At 37.9% G+C, this 21,323-nt stretch overlaps 1 protein-coding gene across 9 annotated transcripts in view; it reads left to right on the forward strand.

The window, feature by feature from the left end:
• INSC (INSC spindle orientation adaptor protein) overlaps window positions 1–21,323 on the forward strand; it is a 131,363-nt gene that overhangs the window by 33,205 nt on the left and 76,835 nt on the right. For 7 of the 9 annotated variants that reach the window (XM_038138968.1, XM_038138969.1, XM_038138964.1 and 4 more), the window contains one exon: window positions 6,991–7,084. The exons of 1 other annotated variant lie outside the window; for it this stretch is intronic. In XM_038138968.1, coding sequence (XP_037994896.1) covers window positions 7,032–7,084 — 53 coding nt within the window. In that variant the 5' untranslated portion in view covers window positions 6,991–7,031. The remainder of the gene's footprint in view (window positions 1–6,990; window positions 7,085–21,323) is intronic. One more of the 9 variants, XM_038138971.1, reaches the window with a different exon arrangement.

Raw genomic sequence — 21,323 nt, forward strand, 5'->3', positions numbered from 1 at the left:
TATTTTTTCTTTATTTTATGCCTCAATAGGCAAAGGACTTTTTGAAAAATTTCTTTTCATGTTAAGATCCTTTTGGAATTTTTGCATGCTTATAAGGCAAATAGCGAATCTTAGCTCAAATTTCATTACCCTTGGGAGAGTCATGTTATCTAATAACTGAAAACTGTGATGGTCTATAGGTATTTCTTCTACACTTCTACATTTGTACTCTCTAAGTTGCAAAAATCTCCCATTTTCCCTTTAATTTCTGATCTCTCTACATGGAGACAGGATGAAATCCTGGCTATGGTGTCTGGGGTAAATGAGACCAAAGCAGGGCAATTTCACTTGAGGTCATTTATTGCCAGCACAAAGCTCTGGCCTCTAAAACCACACTGGGGTCCCCAGCTCAGGAAGGATACAGACCTGCTGGAGTGAATCCACAAAGGCTGTTACAGGAATGGAACACCTCTCCTGTTAGGAGAGGCTGAGAGAATTGAGATTCTTCAGCCTGGAGGAGAGAAGGCCCTGGGGAGACCTTAGAACAGCCTTCCAATACTGGAAGGGAGCCTAAAAGAGAGCTGGAGAGGGACTTTCTACAAAGGTACATGGTTCCAGGAAAAAGGATGATGGCTCTAAACTGAGAACAAGTTTACATTAAACATGGGGATAAAATTCTTCACTGTGAGGGTGGTGAGGCACTGGGAGGTGCTGCCCAGAGAAGTTGTGGATGGCTCATCCCTGGAAGCGTTCAAGGCCAGGTTGGATGGAGCTCTGAGCAGCCTGGTCTATTGGACTCCCCAAAGTTACCTGGTAGCAGTTTGCATTACTGCTGCCCTGAGAACCAAGAAATGTTTTTATGTGGTGATTATTCTGCGCCACATGAAAGGCAAAATATAGCTCTGGTGTGCCCCAGCCTGAAACTCTTATTTGTTTCCTGAACCTCAAAAGTAATTATTTTCCAGTGTAACTGCCTCTAAAATGCTAATTGCTATAAATGGGACCACTAATCAGTTTGTTCCCATAATACTGCCAGCTCCAGAAACTGGTGTGCCCATTGCAGAAGGGGACATTTAAGAGACTTTGAGATTTAAAAAACCCAAAATATGCCATGTGGCTGATCCAGTGGCCTGTTGCCTAAAATAATTTTGAGGGGGAGTGGGTGAAAAGAAGTCATCAAATCTGTTATGCCTTTCTTTATCTCCTTATTTTAAATATTTTCATAATGTAATCAGTGATGATGGAAGCTCCATTTTTCTAGATATTTTGTATTCAAATGGGAAAATTTGTTCAAGATGCATTGTAAGAAAAGTCATGCCTTGGCAAAAGGACTTACTGTGGCACATGTGATGATTGATCTCCTCCATTTTTAATCTTGGAGAAAGCTGAATTACCTGGATAAATATGTCCTACTTAGTGTTATTCATATGATCGACTATCTAAAATAAAGAAATGGAAGGAGCAGTCCCATACATCATGCTTTCAAAGCAGGATTTTGCCTTGTGGAGATCATAAACCATTTTTTTTTCTAATGTTCAAGGAGGTTTTTTAAAAAAAGCACAAACCAAGAAGTGAATTAAGAAATTCCTCTGTATGCAGAGAAATAGTACTGGCTTCAGATTTGTTTTTTTCTTCCACCCTCAAGGATCTATGCAGTAATATTCCTTTTCTGTGGTTTTCAGGATGGCCTATTTGACTGAGGTGTAGGTCTTTGTTTCTCCCTCTCCACCCCCCTGGATATTTCCAAGGTATAGGTGTGTAAAACAAGACTAAAGTGGGAAGTATCCAGTAAAAAAAGTAGAACAAACTTCAGTTTGCATTAATAGGAAGGGTTTGGAACTAGATGATCTTTAAGGTCCCTTCCAAAACAAACTGTTTTATGATATATTAGAAGAAATATTTTCAAATACAGAGACTCATTTAAAATGAGATCCTCTCTCTGCAGAAGGCAGAGAGAAAATAGGGAAAGAAATATGCCATAAAAATAAAACCCCTCTGTGACTGAAAATGAATTTTTGCTTCAGATTGCACTTGAAGTATAAGGCATAAACTTTCAGCAGAGCTTCCTCTCTGATTATTGGTTCTGCAAGAGCCACTGCTATGAATGAATGCCATAGGTAGTGCCTTTTCCCACCTCTCCCTCCCAGTTTTAATTTTGCATTCGAGGCGTGTGGTCCATAGATCTGTGTATATGATCCCATGCTAATACAGCCCATTTCAATGCGCCACTCGAAGGGCTCTTCATTATTTTTGCTCCTGGTTTTATGGTTTCTTAGATTTGTGACACCCAGCTTAATTTTGAGTTGGCTCTTACAATTGGAATTAATTCATGCCCACGTAAGCCTCTTCTACTGCAGAATGACACAGGATCTTGAGTCCTTAAATGGTTAGTGTGGAAAAACTTCTGATGGGCTGGATGTGTTGCTGAAGGACAGAATGTATGTATGTACTTTCTGACCTCTCACATAAATGCTGTCAGAATTTTGCTCTTAATTTGATTTGTGGCATTCCATTAACAGTTATTCTGTGTATAGGAGAATAATAACTAATGATTCCCAGACTCCCAGAATTGTAAAATAAGGGCAAGCACTGTTTGGCAGAAAAGAGATTGTACTTTAGTACAGACAGGAACCATTCATATTAATCAAGGGGTATCTGGTCTGAAATGACTTTTAGCTAATAACTTCTTATTCTCAGGTTAACCATATTGCTTATAGGTAACGTGCTCTTCTAATTCATATGATTATTAATAGTGAGAGGCTAGATGTGTGGATTTCTGTCTCTTTCTGAAAGAGAAATTGTATAACCATGATGCTCTTGATTGACCTTATTTCAAGATATTGTTAGTATTGAATTATGATGTTAGGGGTTAGAAAGGGTGTGGTGAAAGTTCATGGATTTGCCTTTTGATTTGAGCCTTTGCAAGGGTGAGCATGTGTGACATGAATGAGCTCGAAAATGTGAATTTAATTGTCTGAAGTTTCAGGGCTTAATTATTAAGGCCATCATTTTATGATGGTGAACTTTAGGGCCATCAGTAGTAGAAAATGAGTCACGCTGAGTTCACCTGGAAAACATGCTGATACTTTTGGGCATGGATGTTGCTCCTAAAAGAATCCTTATGCTAAACCCCTCCAAATATCTAGTTTGTTAAATATAAGCTAACATGTTGAGTGATGGAGACGAAATTTAAACTGGGAGTTGCAATTTGCTTTCTTAGCAGAAATAACATGTTTTTCAGGGTGCTAAAAAGCACTGTGGCTCTGTAGAAGCTGCTCTCCATTACTAAACAGGCTGGAGCAACATGAGGCTCCCAGCAGGGAGTTCCTGTAAGCCAGGAGGGGTTTGTCCTTGGTGGGTAAGAGCTGGCAGCTGCACCACTCTGCTCATGAGGTGTTGCACAGGTTTCCCCTGGTGTAAGGAGGGATGAGACTTCTCCTCCTTTATGTTACAGGTGGGCTGTTTGACAGTTTTTAAACATGTTTTTAGTTCTCTGTCAGTTGCTGGCAAGGCCTGGTGCCTGTCTGTGAGCGAGATCCCTCTTCCAGCTTATGTGATTTTGGGAATTTTGGCCATGAAGGTCGTGCTCTTTACTGATACATTGCTGATTTCTGAGAGCAATGCTTTCATGCTCTTTCAGTTGTGATGCTTATTCTCTTATGAACTCCTGTTCTCCAAAAAAAGCTTTTGGCTGACTGTATTGGATGGGATTGAAATGTGGTTTGTGCTCTGCTTATCTGCATCTATTCCTTGAGGAAATAACATCTCAAAACCTAATTCAGTGTTGAAATCACAAAGAGAAAAATGCAGGACATAGAGCCTTCTTCCTTGAGTACATGTAACTCCACATGCACATGCTGCTACCTACCAGAGGAGTCAAACAAATTTTAAGTCAGCATTTACCTTGTGATTCAAGTCTGTGTGCGGATGTAAAGCCCTATATAGGTGTTAAATAAAAGGCTTCATAATAGTCCAAGAATGCAATTTTATTATTTCAGTGTGTCACTCGGGCTTCTACCAAAATGACCAATATTGCAAACTACAAGCAGTGGGTTTTTTGATTTGTTTTGTTTTTTTTTTTTTTTTTGCTACAAATTTACCTGGACAGCATCTCTGACGAACTATGGGCCTAATCATTAGTCATGAAATAGATTTTCAGTGGAAAAAAAAAAATTAGGCTCTCCTACAGAAGTCTGATGTTATCTGTTATTATCTATATACTTAATAAAAGTGAGTGCATGTGTAACCTTTCCATAGTAGAGGACTTTGCTTTTAGGAATGCTGACTAGAGCTCATCACTCTCATGTGAACTCAAATAAAAAGCAGAATCAACTGAATAGAAGGACTCATCAGCTCTCTCCTAGTCTTTACTAGGAAGTACAGTTGTTATGGTCTTACCTGGAAAAAGGAATGAGCCACTGGAATCTAGATAGTTTCTGCCACCTGTAATTGCCCAGCAGGTGGAGGAGGCATTCCAAGCAGGACCAGAAGCCTGTACCACAAATCACTGGTGTTCCAACCTCTCTTGTGATCCTGGGGGTACAGTGGATCCCCTGGCAAAGTGCCAGGGCAGAGAATTGCCTCATGTTGCCAACATTAATTTGGGATTAAAGATTTGAGCTAATATCTAATCATAGTCTCCAGCCAGACAGTTTGGTTAAGATATTGCTGTGGTATTTTGTTATTGTTCCTGGAGCATAAGTAACCTCTAAGTAGGAGTTGATAATGTTTTTAAAGGCTCTCAGACATAATATAAAAGTGTGTTTTGTGGGAAGGCAGCATATAAAAACTTGCATTTTTGTCAGGTTTCTAATTTATGGGGAACAAGGACATGCAATAATCTAATTTATGTCTGTGTACATTATGTCACTGATCACAAGAAATGGAGTACAAGCAGGTGCTTTGATTTGTATGTGTGGGAATTGGTAGTAGGCTGAGCTAATGGTGAAGTAGATGTAGCTTGCCAGAGGAAGCTGAAGCTTCAGATTTGATTTAGTGTTGGTAGCATGAGAAGGTAAATCCAGGTCTAATGCTGAGCAGAAAGAGATGCTTAGTGTCCGTGAAATCTGTGATTCTGTAAGCTAAAATATTGGGCTTTTTTGTCCTTTAAATTACAAGATTTAGGGGGTGGGGGGAATTAATTTTGGTGATTTAAGGTTTTATGTGGATGTGTTCAGCTTTAAGGACATCTCCTCTAAATGAAGACAGTGATTATTGTGATATTTGGCTGTTTCCAGTAAATGTGATTGTGCAGTTGTTTGTATCTGGTAATCTTATGTCTTTAAAAAAGAGAAAATATTATACCAGTGGAAATGAAGATAGCTCATTTATTCAATTTGTTAGTGCAATCTGTATATCATACACTAAATGCTTTAAATTCCTCCTCCTCCCACCCTCCAAAATAAGCTTGTTTTAGGAATCTTAGTGTGTCACAGGAGCAGAAGAATACATACTAATATTTTCATACTTGGGTATATGAACCTCCAGTCAAAACCTATGAAATATCTGCAATCTTTTAAAACCCGAGACTTCAGTACCAATTCAACTATTTTTAATGTGGGTTTTTTTTTGGTGTTGGTTTTGGCTTTTTTAATAGATTCATCTCCTGTATTTCAATCTTCTTAGTCTATACATCTAAAGAAGGATTAAATTGCACTTGTTATTTCCAGGAAAACCTAGGGGATAGGGAGGAACACAGGGATGACACCATCACCAGAGCAATGTGGAGCTAACAGTGGACAGAGCATGGGAACCCATTACATTGGCTTTAATACTTTTATGTGCTCAGGACCTGTTTGTGAAACCTTGGGGAAAAAACAAGGCCATGCATTAGTAATGAGATCATTTTGCTAGGAAAGGGAGTGAGGACCACTCTGTGTCAATTAAGAGCAATTTGGGGTGGCAAATATCTTGAATGCTGGCTGACTCAGCTCACACAATGCAGCCAATAACCAAATAGCAGAATTTCACAAGCAGCTACATCAAAACCACTCTGCCTCAGTTGGTGACACAAACAACAGTAATTTCCTCTGTAAAGTATTTTCTCTAGGAGTGAGATTCATTGATCCCAGTTTTTTTTTCCCATCTTAGAAAGCATAATTTCCCCACTGTTCCTGTCTCCTTGTCCAAATGAATCCATTTCCTCCTTCTTCCTGAGTCATGGATTTGTCTTTTCTTTCAAATATTTTGCTTTAATTTTCTTTTAGCCATGTGTGCGAGTGAAAATGACTTCACCTTTTTTTTTAGTAGAATAAATCTGTGATTTTTGCTGTGATTGTGCTTTGACCTATATTAGGTAGTGCTCTAATGTAAGGGAGGCTAATTAAAGGAAGAGGGAAAGAGGCAGAACTCTTCCTTTTGTAAAAATGAGAAGTCCTTCTTCTCCTTTCTTGTTTGTGTGGGGTTTTTTTGTTTGTTTGTTTTTCTCTAGTGCAATAAAGCTTGGATCCATTTCTTGGTCGCCAGGTATGAAGGGAAATCATGGAGGAGAAAGATGTGTGCAGCATTTAAAATGTATAAAAATGGAATTGTCTAACATGGAAAGGTCAAATGCTCCAGTAACTTAGTCATCAAGGACCTTTCTGTAAATGTAGTACTTAACAATCCTGAAATCATATTGCAGAATAATTAGGGCTGGAAGGGACCTGACTTACAATCATTCTCAGAATAACATGAAGAATTACTATAATACTCATTAGATTTTCTCTAGCGTTCACGTTAATATAAAATAAATGAGGTTTAATAATACCTCAGTACTAACTCAGAAATGTTCAACCCAGATGGCTCTGACCTGTGCAGCAGTCCAGGATCTTCAGGAATATGCAAACCCTGCATTGTTTATGCTGTGAAATGTACTTAATGGCCTCGGATAACTGCTGGAGTTGTGGAACAGGAGACTTTTTATTTGTTGTAATGAGATCTGTCCACAGAAGAGCAGGAAAATGCCATGGCAGCCTGGGCTGAAGGTGCCTGAGTTTTCCTAGGTTTACTAAATTACTGTTTTCTTTCTAGATTCCAGCCTATGGAGAAGTGCACATAAGAACAGGATAAATATGGCTTTTAAGGGCGAGGACCGCTTAGATTCCCTTTCCTTCCCAGTTCAGCGGTAAGTGGTGCACTCTATCATCCAGATTTGAGTGATTAAATGGTTCCTTTCAGGCTCTGAAGATATTTAAAGGCACATTTTTAAACCCAGGTAGTATTCCTATGGAATTTGTAGAATGAATGTGGAAGTTTGAGGTGTATTTCTTGAGGCATTTGGAAATTTGTATACCTGGAGTGTGGTAAATCATGGCAGTGTTTCTGCAGCCATCGTTTTAAATGGATGACCATGTTTGCTGTAGCAATGTGACTGTATTTACTGGACTGCTTCGTAGTCATGATGACTGGAACTCTGTGAAGACTGCTCAAAGCTATAAATATGAATTTGTTTAGCATGGTTGACTTTGTTCTGGTGTAGGTGTGGTAACAATATGAAGGCTATGGTATAATGTCTCTGGTCTGTGTCTCTCCCACCCTGTTGGGAGTGGAGACACTAGTGATTCTTCTAACCAACAGATTTAAAAAAAAAATTCTATCTTTTGGTCGCCATCTAGTAGCTGTCTCTGTGTACTGTAGTTTTGCTTCTGGCCTAATAGAGGTTCCATGAAAAGAAAAAAAAATACAATAACCTACAGTCATTGTGTCACAACTCGGTTTGTTTTGTTTTTGTTTCGGGAGGAAGGAGGGTGAGGTCTGCTGAACCCAGGAATAATATCAGAAATAAAAAAGAATTAAGTTTCAGTCTTTTCTCTCATCTTTCTTCAGGTCAGACTGCAATTCTTTGTTGTAATTAACTTACAATTGTAATTGGCCCACTATCTCAAAATACAATGCTTTTTTTCATGGGTAGTTTGATATTTATCTTTCCTTACTTCAGTCTTCCACCAGATACTTTAATATTGCCATTATACTCAGAGTCACTGTAACACCACCTAAACGTATTCTCTTCTGTAAGAAGCACTGTATAGAGGTATTCCAAGAACAATGGGGTAGTTAAGACTTACAGTTGTAGAAAACTAGCTGCAAACAAAGCCAAGGGAACAGGTCCTGGGGGTGGCCAAAGGCTGATCCAGGCTGATGGTGCTGAGATTTGTTTATGATACATAAATGGGGAAATCAGCTCGAGTCTCCCTATGCTAGCAGCTGGAAATGTGGAGTAGGAAAAATGCACTTTAGAGGTAACAACAGCACTGAAAAGCACTGAATTTTATAGGTTGGTGACTTCTAGGAATGGAAAAGTGCCTGTGAGTCAGGTGTGCATTGTTGAGAGAAGCAAAGCTTGGCCATATTTTGTGAACACAACCAGCCTACAAACACTCTGAGCTGTATCTGAGCACAAGAAGGGATTTGGAAAAGTCCCACATAGCAAGCATTATGTTTTGACAAAGAGCTGCACTCAGCAGGGCAATTCTCTATATAGAGAAATTTAAAAATAAATAAATAGGTACCCTTCCTCACCCACAATTTAATATAAAGCTCCTGTTTTTTGTTTGTTTTTCTTTTGAGAAATAATCTCTTTTCCCCCCTACAGATTAGGGTTATTGCAGATAAAGTCCTTGTAAGAAATGGGCAGACTGAAGACTGCCAAAGACTCAGAGAAGATTGGAACTTAAAATAGGAAAAGGTGTTTTTATACTAAGAATTCAGCAGAAAGAACACAGAATGGACTAGATAAAGTTCAGGAACTGTACAAAATGCTCTTTTTGATTGTTAAAAAACAAAAAACCCCACCTAACATAATAGCTTTTCCAAAGAAATGGAATTTTTATGAGATTAAGTAATTTCTCTGGGTTAGACAAAGGAGTGATATGGCTTCTATAGGGCATTTAAAAGGATTAAGGGAACTTTCAAAATAACAAGATTCAAATACTCTTAATTCTTTATTGTTCCTGTATCCAAGGCTAGGATTTATGACTGTCTCAGGATTCCAGTTCATGTTTCTGCTCTTTGTGAGAGCTGCTTGAATTAACTTCTTGGGTCCTGGCACAGGGAAAAAGTAGCTCAAATCCACCTGAGATAAATCCTGTGTAGGACCTCAACCATACCCATACCTTCCTTCATGTTGAGGTCATAATCTTTCATAAATAAAACCAGGCAGGTCCCTCAGAATATCTGTCTCCATAGGAAAAGTGTACCATAAATATGCAAACAGATTCCAAGTGTTTCCACAGTGGTCACTGGAGTCAACAGTTATTTTGGCTGCATAAGGAATTTAAACTGGGGCCTTAAACCAAGTCTCTGTGCTTCATGAATTGTTGTTTACACACTTTCCTTGGATTTTATGGGAAGCCACAACTTGTGCTGGAGTCTCTAGAGAACTGAGTCATGGTGTTAATGGTTTTCTAACACACTGTTGGAGCTGCTGTCTCTAATTGACATCTAGACTGCTATGGATACTGCATAGCTTTAAATACTGTATCCCAAGGAAAACCAAATTATTGTTACAGAAACTTTATTTTCTATTTCAGTGAGTTAGGAACTTAAGTGATGATTTTCTCTTCAGAGTGAAAACAACTAGAAATTGATTACTTTTATAAAGGAATAATTTGCTTACTCTCCAAAAGCTGTATTCCCATGTTAAGCACTTTACAGGACCATAAAAGTTATCTGTTCTCATCAGTGAGGGCCAGTTCACTATAGCATGTGAAAAGTGTGTGTATTCCTTAGAGATGCACATAACCCCATTCTGAAATAACCATTTTTAGTGTAGCTCTGGGACAATGTTGGTACCCATTCCTTATCTTTGTAAGATATAATTAAGATATTTTTCTCTTTATAAGATATAATGAGCTTTAACGTTGGCTTTTCCATCTACAATAAAACCTACCTTTCGCTTATGCCCCTGCCTTTTATCCTGTGTAATGAATGTTCATTGCCCTGCTTGTTTTCTATGAGTTAAAATTGTAGTTTACACAGGCTTTTTTGATTGTAGACATGGAGTTTTTTAAACTTTCCATATTGGATGGTAAACTAAACTTAAGGCAGTGCTGAATCTGAAGTCATTCAACTAAAGAGAGTACTTAACACCAAAAGTGAAATAAGATGCTGTTTTGGCTTCTTGGATTATGTGTTCGGTTCAGGGCTTCAACTGGAGAAATACAATATAATTATACAATTTTTAAAAAAGAATAAATGATCATCTTTTATTAAAACTAGGTTAAAAAACCAACCACAGTTTTCATCACCAACTTCCCCTTTTTCCCCATAAAAACCTCCCAACCCCAAAACAGCAACAAAGTAAAACCAAAATAAAATGAACAAAACAAACTGAAGAAAAACCTAATCCTGAGTCAGAAATGTGCACTAGCAGCTTATAAAACCAGTTGTATCTTGGTCTACATCAAAAGAAGTGGGATGGTTGCACCAGGGGAGCAACCTGCTCTGGTGGAAGATGTCCCTGCCCATGGCAGGTGGGATGGAACCAGATCATCTCTTAAGACTCTTCCAACCCAAACCATTCCATGAATTGATTAAAATAGCTTGCTGGTTTTCAGGTAGCAAACTAAGGCTAATTCCAGAACTCCAGGGGCATCCATGAAGGTCTGGATGGGCACAATGTTTTTTTCTTTTTTTTTTTTTTTTTTCCCACAGCTCTTATGAGTACATTGCTGCTTGCCTAGTGGGGATAGAAGTACTACTTGAAATGATGCAGAAACCTTTATGGAAATAGAAGGAAAAAAATAATTTTTCCATATTTGGTATTATTTGGCATTTAGATAATGTTTGATGAAAGCTGTGACTTGAAACAGAAGCAAGAAAAATTCAGGATTTTGTACTGCAGGAACTGCATTGATTCTGCTTGTTTCTCTGCCTAATCAGGATAAAAGTCTGTGGAATGTTATGGAGCACATGGACATATGAGATGAAAAACAGATAGGTCTACAGTCCCAGAAATGAATACTGTTAAAAAAAAAAAAAAAGAAAAGAAAAAGAAACAGGGGAAAACACCCCCTGTGGATTTCTACCTGATTAGGAGCTGAATAATTTCAGGGATCATTGCATTTTGCCTCTACTTCTAGAGTTCACGTGGTCTCTATACAGCTGAAAAGAGGTATTGTGAGGGGTAAGACATGTGCAAAGCCCTTCAATGTGTTTAATATTGTGTTCTTATGGGGCTGTTGGGAAAAGAATGGATCCAGCCATTGGTCTCTCTCTGCAGAGTATCTAAAATGTCTCAATATATGATTTAGTGCTCTGAATCAATGGCAGTGACATTTTGTTATCCTGTCATAGAAAGTGAATTCTGACTAGAAAAACATATGGTTTTCTTTCCTTGAGCTTGCCAGTGATATCATCTTACCCCTTGTACCCTGTAGGTGATTGGAATCTGTAGATTTTGGTGCCATTGTTTTCCTGGCCCTGAATTCTGGGCAGTGAGTTGTTTGGTTGCATGGCAGCTCATTGAAATGTTTGCCCTTTCATTATCTACCTATTTTCTTAGATATGGATACTCAAGTGAAGGATTTCTAGGGATGTGAATTCTGTGAATAAACACAAATAAAGCTTGTTCTCTTTTTCTCATTCTGGGTTTTTTTTTTTAAACCACCTCAGTTCTTACTTTTCTATTTCCAGTCTGCCTGGCTGCTGTAGTTTGTTGCCACATCTCTTGGTGCTTGTTCTCACAAGATTTCCCTTGATTTTTTTATTTTTTTTTAATAGCACTTCTTTTAGTCTTCAGTTATAATTATAAGAGTGTGCTCCAGTTATAATTAAGCCTGAAATCATGTTCAAGTACTTTAAATACTTTGACTGATCAGGGATGTCTTCTGTAAGTGCTGAATTCTTTCTTTTTCAGTTTCCTACAGTGTTTGCTGCTGATAACTAAGAGTTTGTTCTGTATTTCTGGCTTTTCCCACCTCTGTATGCAAACTGAACTTCCTGTCTAACAAGAACTCCATGAAAAGCAGAAAACAACATTTGTATTTCTGGTTTTTGTATTGTACAAGCTATTTGCTGTGCACAGGTCTTGCCCTGTTAATTAGAATCCCACATTCCCTATGATCAGTCTTACTTGGATTCCATAAGGAACTTTGTTGTTGTGGCTCCTTGAAAGTTGTCAGATAAAGACTGGAAGAAACTCTAGAAGAAAAAAAACCCAAGTTATTTGTAATATAAGAGCTAGAGCAGAAAAGTTTTAGAGTTCAGTGTTCTTGCTTCACTCTACGAATCACTGCTTTGAGCTTTTAAAAACCATTTGAGAATAGAATGCTTGCTGGGGAGTTGAAAATGTGTTTTGAAATACTTCCTTTTGCAACAGGCTGTAGGAACAGATTTTGACTGAAGAAAGGAGGGTGCTTTGCCAATAATGCAATAAAATTACCTTCTAGTGACAAGAAATAAAATCAGTTATTGCATAGCTCAAGGCACTAATGATACCTCATTTAATGACCTTGTATTCCTTTCCTTTCACTCAGTTTACCCTACAAGAATTCAGCAAAAAATTTTATCACTTCAGAAATGGAGTTCACCTTACTATGAAGTATTTTTTACTTCAGTGATTTATATCGTACTTGTAACCAAACTGAAAGCTGAGTTATTTGTATGGAGTTTTGATGGTGGTTGTAAAACAGATTTGTGAATCTGTGTGGTTCTTCTGGGAAGGATTTTCAGGCTTGCTAGCTGACTAAGTCCAAAGGGTGATGTTAGTAAAGCAGCAACTATTGATTTGCCATCATTTGGAGGCATTCATGAGGAATATGAACTCAACAGATTTTTTCTTTTCCTTTGAATCCATGGGTAAAATATCTCTGTTCCTCTATTCAGGATGTTAAAACGTAGGTCAGCAGTTTAGCTAGCAAGCAGCAAAAATAATTGCATTTCACTTGTACTTTGGGCATTTTTGGGGTCTGTAAGTCTGCCAGAATTCCAGATATTTCCTAACCTTTTCCTTCCGATAGTTTTATCATTACATCTTTATATTTAGTTATAAAATGTTCTGTAGAAATATGTTATACTACTTCCCAGAGCTATGCTGTAAAATATTGTATGTTGAACAGTAGAAGTCACAAGAGAATTTTGGCTTTTAACCTGAAATAGATTTGAGTTTGTCCACTATAATAATTGTCAAGTTATGGTGACTTTAAAATGTGAACAAATTGATGAATTTAAACTATCTGTCCAAGTGGCCTCACTAGACCTTTCCTTCATTAACTTGATATTTCATATTTGTGGCTTGCTGTAAGTTGGAAAATACTTTTAAAAGACCAAGGACCATCTTTCATCCTTAAAGACAATTAAGATTTTATTCTGAATCCCTCATAAGGGTCAGTAACGTTTCATAGCATGTGGCACAAGAGCACTGTAAAGAGCTGGAGGTAGTGCTGGTGTAGCCTTTCTTATGGAAGAAACTCTGCCTATTATTTTGAGAATGCATACTATTGAAATGTGGGATTTTATTGAGGAGGCTCTTCTCTTTTTGGATCTTAGAGAAAAAGCAGTTGCTGTCTGCACAGTGAATATCTTGTGTTCGGGCTTTGGTGTCCTTTTCAGAAATTAATTTTAATGAATCCTCAAATTAATGTCTTTGACATCACAGTGACAGAGCTGTGCCTGAATGTCAGGTTACCTTAACTACAGGCATGACTGATAGGTTCTGATTGTATCTTCACAAGCATTGCATGAAGTTTTTATTGTGACATCAAGTTAGTGATCCTGTCAACTTTACACCCTGTATCTTGCTCTTCTAGCTATTGGTTTATGGCTTTGCTGCATGGTTTGTGTTTCTCTGCTATCACTGATGCTAGTGAAACAAAAAATTTTCAAACAATTCAGATATGTGGTCATTTGTGGTCTTTGTTTACATGAATTCTAATCTTTATCACAGTTATTTCTCTGTAGCATATTTCAGAACAGATGCTGAGCAGGTTCAACATCTGCCACCACTCCTGCTGGAGTTCTCTCTTTCCAGAAGGCAGACTTGCTGGTTATTTCTGTGCTAAATTACAGGCTTGACCTTGACCATGGGAGCCTTTTCTCTGGTTTCTTGCTCTAACAATGTGAATGATGCATTGACACAAATGCCCTGATTTCCTTTAGTCTACCAAATATTTTTATTGCAATTTGATACTTTTCTGCTTTATGAAGCCTTTCAACCAGGTAGAGGGATTCTTAGAAATTTAGGATATTTTAAATGTACTATGAGAATCTCATGGACTTTTTAAAATTGTAAAGTAATTGTATTCCTACTGTCATGTTAGTACTTTTACTCAATTTTATTTTGCCATTTTCTATTATGATAATGTTTTATACTTGATATTTCACTTAGCATTAACAGCATTCCTTTTTAGTTCACAGATGGTATCCCATCAATTCTCTCTCTCTCAAAAAAAAAAAAAAAGAAATGAGAAAAAAAAAGGCAGGGGACAAAATTCAAAACCTGAATCTGCTAAATTTTGGTGCAATGTTAAGTGAAGTACATAGGTGTCTTGCTTATTTGCCAGACATACTTTGAAAAAACCCTCCTAAAACCCTACTATAACCCCTCTTTTGGCTGAGTTGCTATACAGTCATGTCATGCTTTTACATCATAATATTTCAGCCATGGGTAGCTTCTAGAAGCCACAGTCTTGATTTCTGCATTGTCTTTGTGAGCTTCCTGGTGTTAAACAATCCTGAACACCAAGTGTACACTTTCTGAACCCAGTGTATTTGCTGTGGGGGAGGGACATGCAAAAGGAACCTCTCCCAGCAAAAAAAACCAAAAACATATTAAGTTACCATGGTGGTCTGGTCCTGGCCTGCTCTGAGAATTTGGTCATGCAGGGAAGAACTTGCGAGTTGGAGACTTCAGGATGACAAATGATATTTTCTGTAAGCAGTGCATTATACAAGAAAAACACAGAGCCTGCAGTGTCTAATCTTTGACTTCTTTACCTTCCCAGTCTTTGTGAAGTTTGCAAATGATAGTAAAGACTGTGTCTTTGCTTTTCCTTTTACAATATGAAATTATTAGTTAGTTGTTTTACTGGGACACTTTGCCTTTCTATGCAACTATATATATGTCAGGTAATCTGAATTTAGTATTCTTGCTGGCATAATATTGGAGAAAATGGTGGTTTGGTTTGGTTATTATTTTATAAGGGAAGTGTATAGGACACCACCTATGAACTAAAAGAGAAAATTGTTCATCTAAGGGAGTTAAAAAGTGTAAATTATTATCATAATAGGTTGTGGGGGGATAGAGTAGAGATGGTATAGAAAGTAATCTTACCCCTAAAGGAGTTGCAGCTGGGCCAATAATCAAAAATGAGGAGAAGGCCTAACTTCAACAGGCCACAGCTGTAACTAATAAGAACAACAGGAGCCATAAAAGAGTGGGTTGGTTTGTTAAGAGAACACGCCCTGAAGCAGGAAGGGAACTGGAGTCAGTTGGTTACCTGGTGAGAGAGGAAGGGTGTGCTCAGAGGAGCTGCTCACCAGAAAACACTGAAAAGGTACGAAATATTGTATGAAAGAGAGGATAGTATAAAATTCCTGTTACATATATGCATATATGACAACAATAGGTAGACTAAGCTGAAATCAAATGGCATTCCATGGAACCAAAAGTTCCAGAATTTTCTCTCCTTTTAGCAGTTAGGCCATATTGCTGGTATTATCACATTGGTAATGGAGCTGGAATTATTCGAGTTAGCCCTGGAGGGAAATTAAGGATTTCATCCTGTCTTTTTGCATAATATATCCAATATATCTTTCCTGTACAACATTCAAGTTGCTTTGAAGCATTCTAGGGACCTTCCCCTTTACTGTGCTAAGACAGGGAGAAAAACCAAGTTGCCCTCCTTAACAGAAATACAGCTCTTCGTGAAACTTGAAAACAACTATCAGACTAATGAAGGGATCCTAAAGCTCAAGGACTCAGGTTCACTGAATTAGTTTTTGACTTATTCTGAGGAAAGATGGTGCTGTGTGTGCCTTCAAAAGGGCAGTATGCTTTGTTGGAACTTTGATTTAGCACTAGATATCATTCTTCCTGATTCTCTCCTGGTTGTAATGCTGATTAATCTTCTTGCCTCAGGCAAACCACTTTACCTTCCCTTGTCTTTGTGTTCCACCTCAGCTGGGGAAACACCATGGAAGTCCTTACTAGCCTATCTCCATATATTTCTATTTCAATGGTTCTTACACTGCACTATGTTATGAGCTCCTGTGCCTTGTGCCTGCTGTGGGTGCAGCATCCTCCTGAGCTGTGGCAGGTGGGAAATGTTGAATATTACCTAGAAACTGCTTCCAGTAAATGCAAAGAATGTTTCTGTTCACAAAACCCAGCTTGTTCCTTCCATATGTTACATTTTGTCATCATTTTCCTAGTGGTGAGTTCATTAAACTCTCTTTACAACGATGGCCATAACAGAGATTGATGAATAAGTACCTGTACCTTGGTATTTCTGAGGTGTTTATCCACCATTATTTTTAAAAAAAATTAATTCCTTCATTAAAGATATTTCAATGGTTTAACTATGACTTGTCTTTTTGGCTGTTTAGGACAAATACTAGTACCACACTGTGTTAAATACAGTATTTTTATCTTCAATTCATGTTTCCTGGGAATTTCTTCCTTATTTAATTGCCTGGTCTCTCTTAATCCGCTTCACTGTTGCCTGGGGATGGTTGGGAGGATCTTGTAATCAGTTGTTCAGTAGCCTGTAATGAGCAAATTTTAAAAAGCTAGAAGGACAGTGTTTCAACTTTGTAAATATTTTTCTTTGTTATTTTCCCTTTTTGACAAATAATATAATGACCTTAAAAAATGTTCTGGTTGGTGTGACCCCATTTCTGGTCTCATTAAATTGGCTTGTGTCTGTTAGTGGTTGGGTTTATGAGCTCATATTAACCCTGAGGGATTTGGAGTGCAAACAGGAGTTTAATATTAAGCTGAAGTGGGACTGTTAACAATTCCAGTAGTTTTGTTTTGCTTCTCACAGTATTTCAGGGAACGTGGTAAAGTGAAAATATATATACACACACAGAAACATATGTATTTTTTTATTTAGGGCAATATACATAAAGGACTATATGTAATATTTAACTTGTTTCTAAAGAAACAACTTTTAATTGTCCTGTACATGTAAATTATGCTTCAGGTATTTCAATTTTGCATTTTGCTAATTGTTGATACTTTATTGTTGAATTTGGTCCAGGAACTATAGAAAACATTTGGTCCAATATAGAAAATTTGGTCCAATTTGGAAGTATAAAAACCATCTACATCAAGAATATAATATTCTCTTCATCTAAAGTTATGGAAATATTTTTTCCAATATCTTAAATGTCAGCAGCACTGATGTCAGGATAAAGATTAAACAAGAGTAAACCAGGGAAAAGCTGAGAAAATTATCAAAGGAAAAAAGGAAGAACTAGGCAATGGTATCCAAGTAACTGAGGCTATTCAATGGATGACATGATAGGTGAAAGCAAACTTTTGGGAAGTGCTATAGAATAAAAAATATCTTGCTCAGTATCTGCTGTGCACAAATCAGCATTTTGATGTATTGTGTTACACAACTTTGGGATAACTGTGGTAGTGGGAAGGGATGAAAACAAAGGGCAGGCGAATACTCTAATTGGAAAGCAGTGAAATCCACTAATGATGTGTATTCAGGTTGTTAACCTTGCTTGCCAGGATCCCAGAGTAAGGGAGCCTTCATTTGTTTGCAGGCTGACTTGAACTATTGGCCAGAGATTCCTATGCTGTGTGCCATTGATGCAAAATGACTCTTTTTACTCTTTTTTTGAAACTTTTAAAGTTTATATTCCAAGTTTCAAATTGAATTTACTTTAGTATTTAAAGTTAATATTTCAAATATAAAATTTACTATGCTGACCTGTCTTTGAGGCCTAAAGGAGGTGGTCTTCTGAATATTGCAAGTGTCCAGCCTGCAGCAGTGAAGAGTCCTTTATTCTCAGGTGTCTGAGTTGGTTTCTCAATCTTGAGACTATCACTGAGGTCCTCAGGCTTCCCGATTTCAAATAACAGTTCTTTGCAGCTGCTATTGTTTAACACATTCTTATAGTGCAGCGCACCCTGTGGGAAGCCAGGAGGGAAAATTGTGGAAGAGCCATACATATGCATATTTTTATCTTTATGTTGTTTTGACAGAAACTTCTCTCAATAGTGGTTCAGGTACAAAGCTAATTTTTTTCCATCTCATTTAGAAGCAAACCAACTTTTCTCAAGCCTGTCTTCCCGTGGCACAGTGTCCATGTGGAGGCGTAAGGGCTGTGTTTATGTCATAAGAGTTAATCAGGAAGCCATTAGATGGGAACGCTCCTGGCTTAGTCTAACCCCCTATTGCTCTTGGCTAAAGTGTCAGGAGCAACCTGGAAAGCAATCAGCTGTCACTGCCAGGGGAAAAAAAAAAAAGATATTTTGTTCTGCTCCAAAGGGCTGGAATTGTACTGGACGTTCTCTGTTTAACTGCTGGATAAGAGGTTGATCTCAGTAACTTTGAAAATGTTTTTTTTTCCTTGTTAGAATGTGCAAACAGTCTGACTGAACTGCTGCCCTGCTGTGAAAGAAGGGTTATTTTCTAGTGCACATTGGTCCCAGCATTGTTCTACTGCAGTTCTGCTTGCTGCAAGCGCAAGGTGCTCAGTCAATGCTTAAATTGAAGATTTTTTACTACTTAAGTTGATAGCTTGATATCATTCTAAACACCTCAACAGATTCCACAAAGATCTTGATGGATTTTCCAGCATCCAAAAAGCAATACTGCTCTTTGCTCGCCAATTGAACTTTAGTGTGTGTCTGTATGTGCTTGTGGAGGAAATAGGGAAGGTTTTTGGACAGTTCTGATATTTGTTCAATTAAAATTTAGGTCAGCATTTGTCTATCTTTTTAATTTGATATAGAATAGGGATGTGTATGACATACATATAATATACTGGTTATAGTGCAAAAGTGCAGAAAATTTGATTTCAGCTTACTCTTCCAGCAAACCTGTGCAGGGTTTTGTGTTTCCAGAAAGAAGCCTAAAACTACATTTGGAAGAAGTAAAATGGGCTCCATACATTTCAGAAGCTTATGGCCTTTCTCTGTGTTCTGTTTACCTCTGTCTTTTGTTGGCATTTGTCCAGTGATCCATCCTCTTTGAGGAGTATAACTTATTTTTTACATATAACCTTCTTTCTCTCCCCAGTGTATCTCATGAAATGTTTTATTGCCCTTTCCATTCTGTTCATTGTTCTTTCCATTTTGTATACACCATGCTTTTGACAATGACACTTGAGATTAGATTTTCTTAGAATTGCTTAAAGACAAGTTGGATAGAAAACCAAAGCTGTGGGGGAGGTTGTGCCCTTGTTGGAATCCTAGAATGGCTTGAATTGGAAGGGACCTTAAAGATGATCCAGTTCCAATCCCCTGAACAGAGACATGTTCCACTAGGCTGGGTTGCTCAAAGCTCCATCCAGCCTGGTTTTGAGCATTGCCAGGGATGGGGCATCCAGAGCTTCTTTGGGCAACCTGTGCTAGTGCCTCACCACCCTCACAGTAAAGAATTGTTTTTCCTAATATCTAATCGAAAACTCTCTTTAGGTTTGAAGTCATTCCCCTTATCCTGTTATGCTCTTGTAAACAATTTCTCTCCATCTTTCTTGTGGGTTCCCTTTAGGCATTGGAAGTCCACAATTAGGTCACACAGCTTTGAGTGTTGCATCACTTTTTTTGACTCCTCTTCAGCATTTCATTTGGATCCCCCTCAATGTGTGCTTGCACTTGGACCTGTGCTCATGTTGTAAAACAATGCTTACATGGAGACCCTGTATGAAGGCCAGGCAAAGACACCTTTTGCACTTTTCATATGCCTCTACCTGTTTCATTCTCTGAAGAAATGCCTTTGGCAAATATGATCACCTCAGCATTAAATGAATCAGGAAAGAGGAAATGGATATGATGGAACATGCATAATATTTCACAAATGTGATACAGGAACTGTACCTGTTTCCTGCAGGTATATTAACCTTCACTTTATTTGAACCCATAAAGAGCCTCCCATCACTCTTGTCCCCAGAATAAAACAGTGCTACTTCTCAATTTAGGTCCTTAAGTAATCTATAACTAGAAGTGAGTTAGTTTTATATGTCAAAGAGCATCAGTGGTGGAAACAGCCCATTAACAGCTCTGTGTACATCCCTGCAGCTCGTTAGGACAGAGTTTTCTACTCCAATCAGACAAATGTGGTACAGATGAGCTTATTTAGTACAGTTGTAAAAGAGAAGATATGTTAGGATTTCAGGCATTCTTTTATGTCAGAAATAGTAAAACCTTTTGCTAATAGGCAGCAAAATGCTGCTGATATTTGCCTTAACGCTATTCTCCAAGCTTTTTTCTTTGGTTGTTTGGAAGCTAAAAGCTCAGAATGCTGTCACTTGCTGTCACATGTTAGGCACCTGTGCAAGGGGTAATCAAGTAGTTTGACACACGTGCAAAAAAAAAGTTATGAAAGAATATCCTAACCAATGGTAGAGTGACACAGATTGTTCAGCGCAACCCAGAGCATTCCCTTGGGAAACTCTTCTTCAGTTTTCAGGAAGTATGAAGTTTGAAAGTTGAATGAATTTTGTATGCCTGTGCAAGGAGATTATTTCCCAACAGCTTAGGTCTGCCAATTGAGTAAAAGAGAAATAAGGTTTCTGGGATCAGTTATCGAGGTATTGCATTTGTTTTTCCCAAAGTTGAAGAACAAATTAAATGGAGTTCTGAGTGCAGTTGGCTGAGAAATGGTTCTTCTGTTTGAGTAGTTGTGATTGTAAATCTATTTGTTTTACCTCTGCATAAAGATGTTTCTTACTTGTTCCATTTAATAATTTGAAACCAGCACAGGAAGATCCTTCACTGAGAGCCTCTATCTGTAAGAATATCCCTCAAAGAGGGGACTTGAGCACCAGTTGATTATAAATGCCCGATATTTTCCTGGATAAATATGTGTATGTGTATTGATAGGCAAATTGTTTCAGCTGAATTCATGGCATGAGACAAATGTTGGAACAGCAAATATCTAGCAAATGAAATATGAAGTTAAAATATGTTAAAAACACAAATTAATGATCTGAATGAGGAGATACATGGCCAGGTATTAACCCACAGATATCCACGTATGCATGTATGTGCTCCCTTAATTGGGACTTCAAATTAAGTCTGATACATAAAAACTGGTACGATTTAAAAAAAAAAAAGGTGGAGGGGAGAATGCGATAGAGAAAAGGAGAAGCAATAAAATTGCTCAGAAGAGAGTGAGCTGCTTATAAATCTGATGTATTAAAAAGCATTTTGGTATGTGATTTGTAGTCTCCTGCATCTGGTA

This window comes from Motacilla alba, chromosome 5 (assembly GCF_015832195.1).
Source record: "Motacilla alba alba isolate MOTALB_02 chromosome 5, Motacilla_alba_V1.0_pri, whole genome shotgun sequence".
Lineage (NCBI taxonomy): Eukaryota > Metazoa > Chordata > Aves > Passeriformes > Motacillidae > Motacilla > Motacilla alba.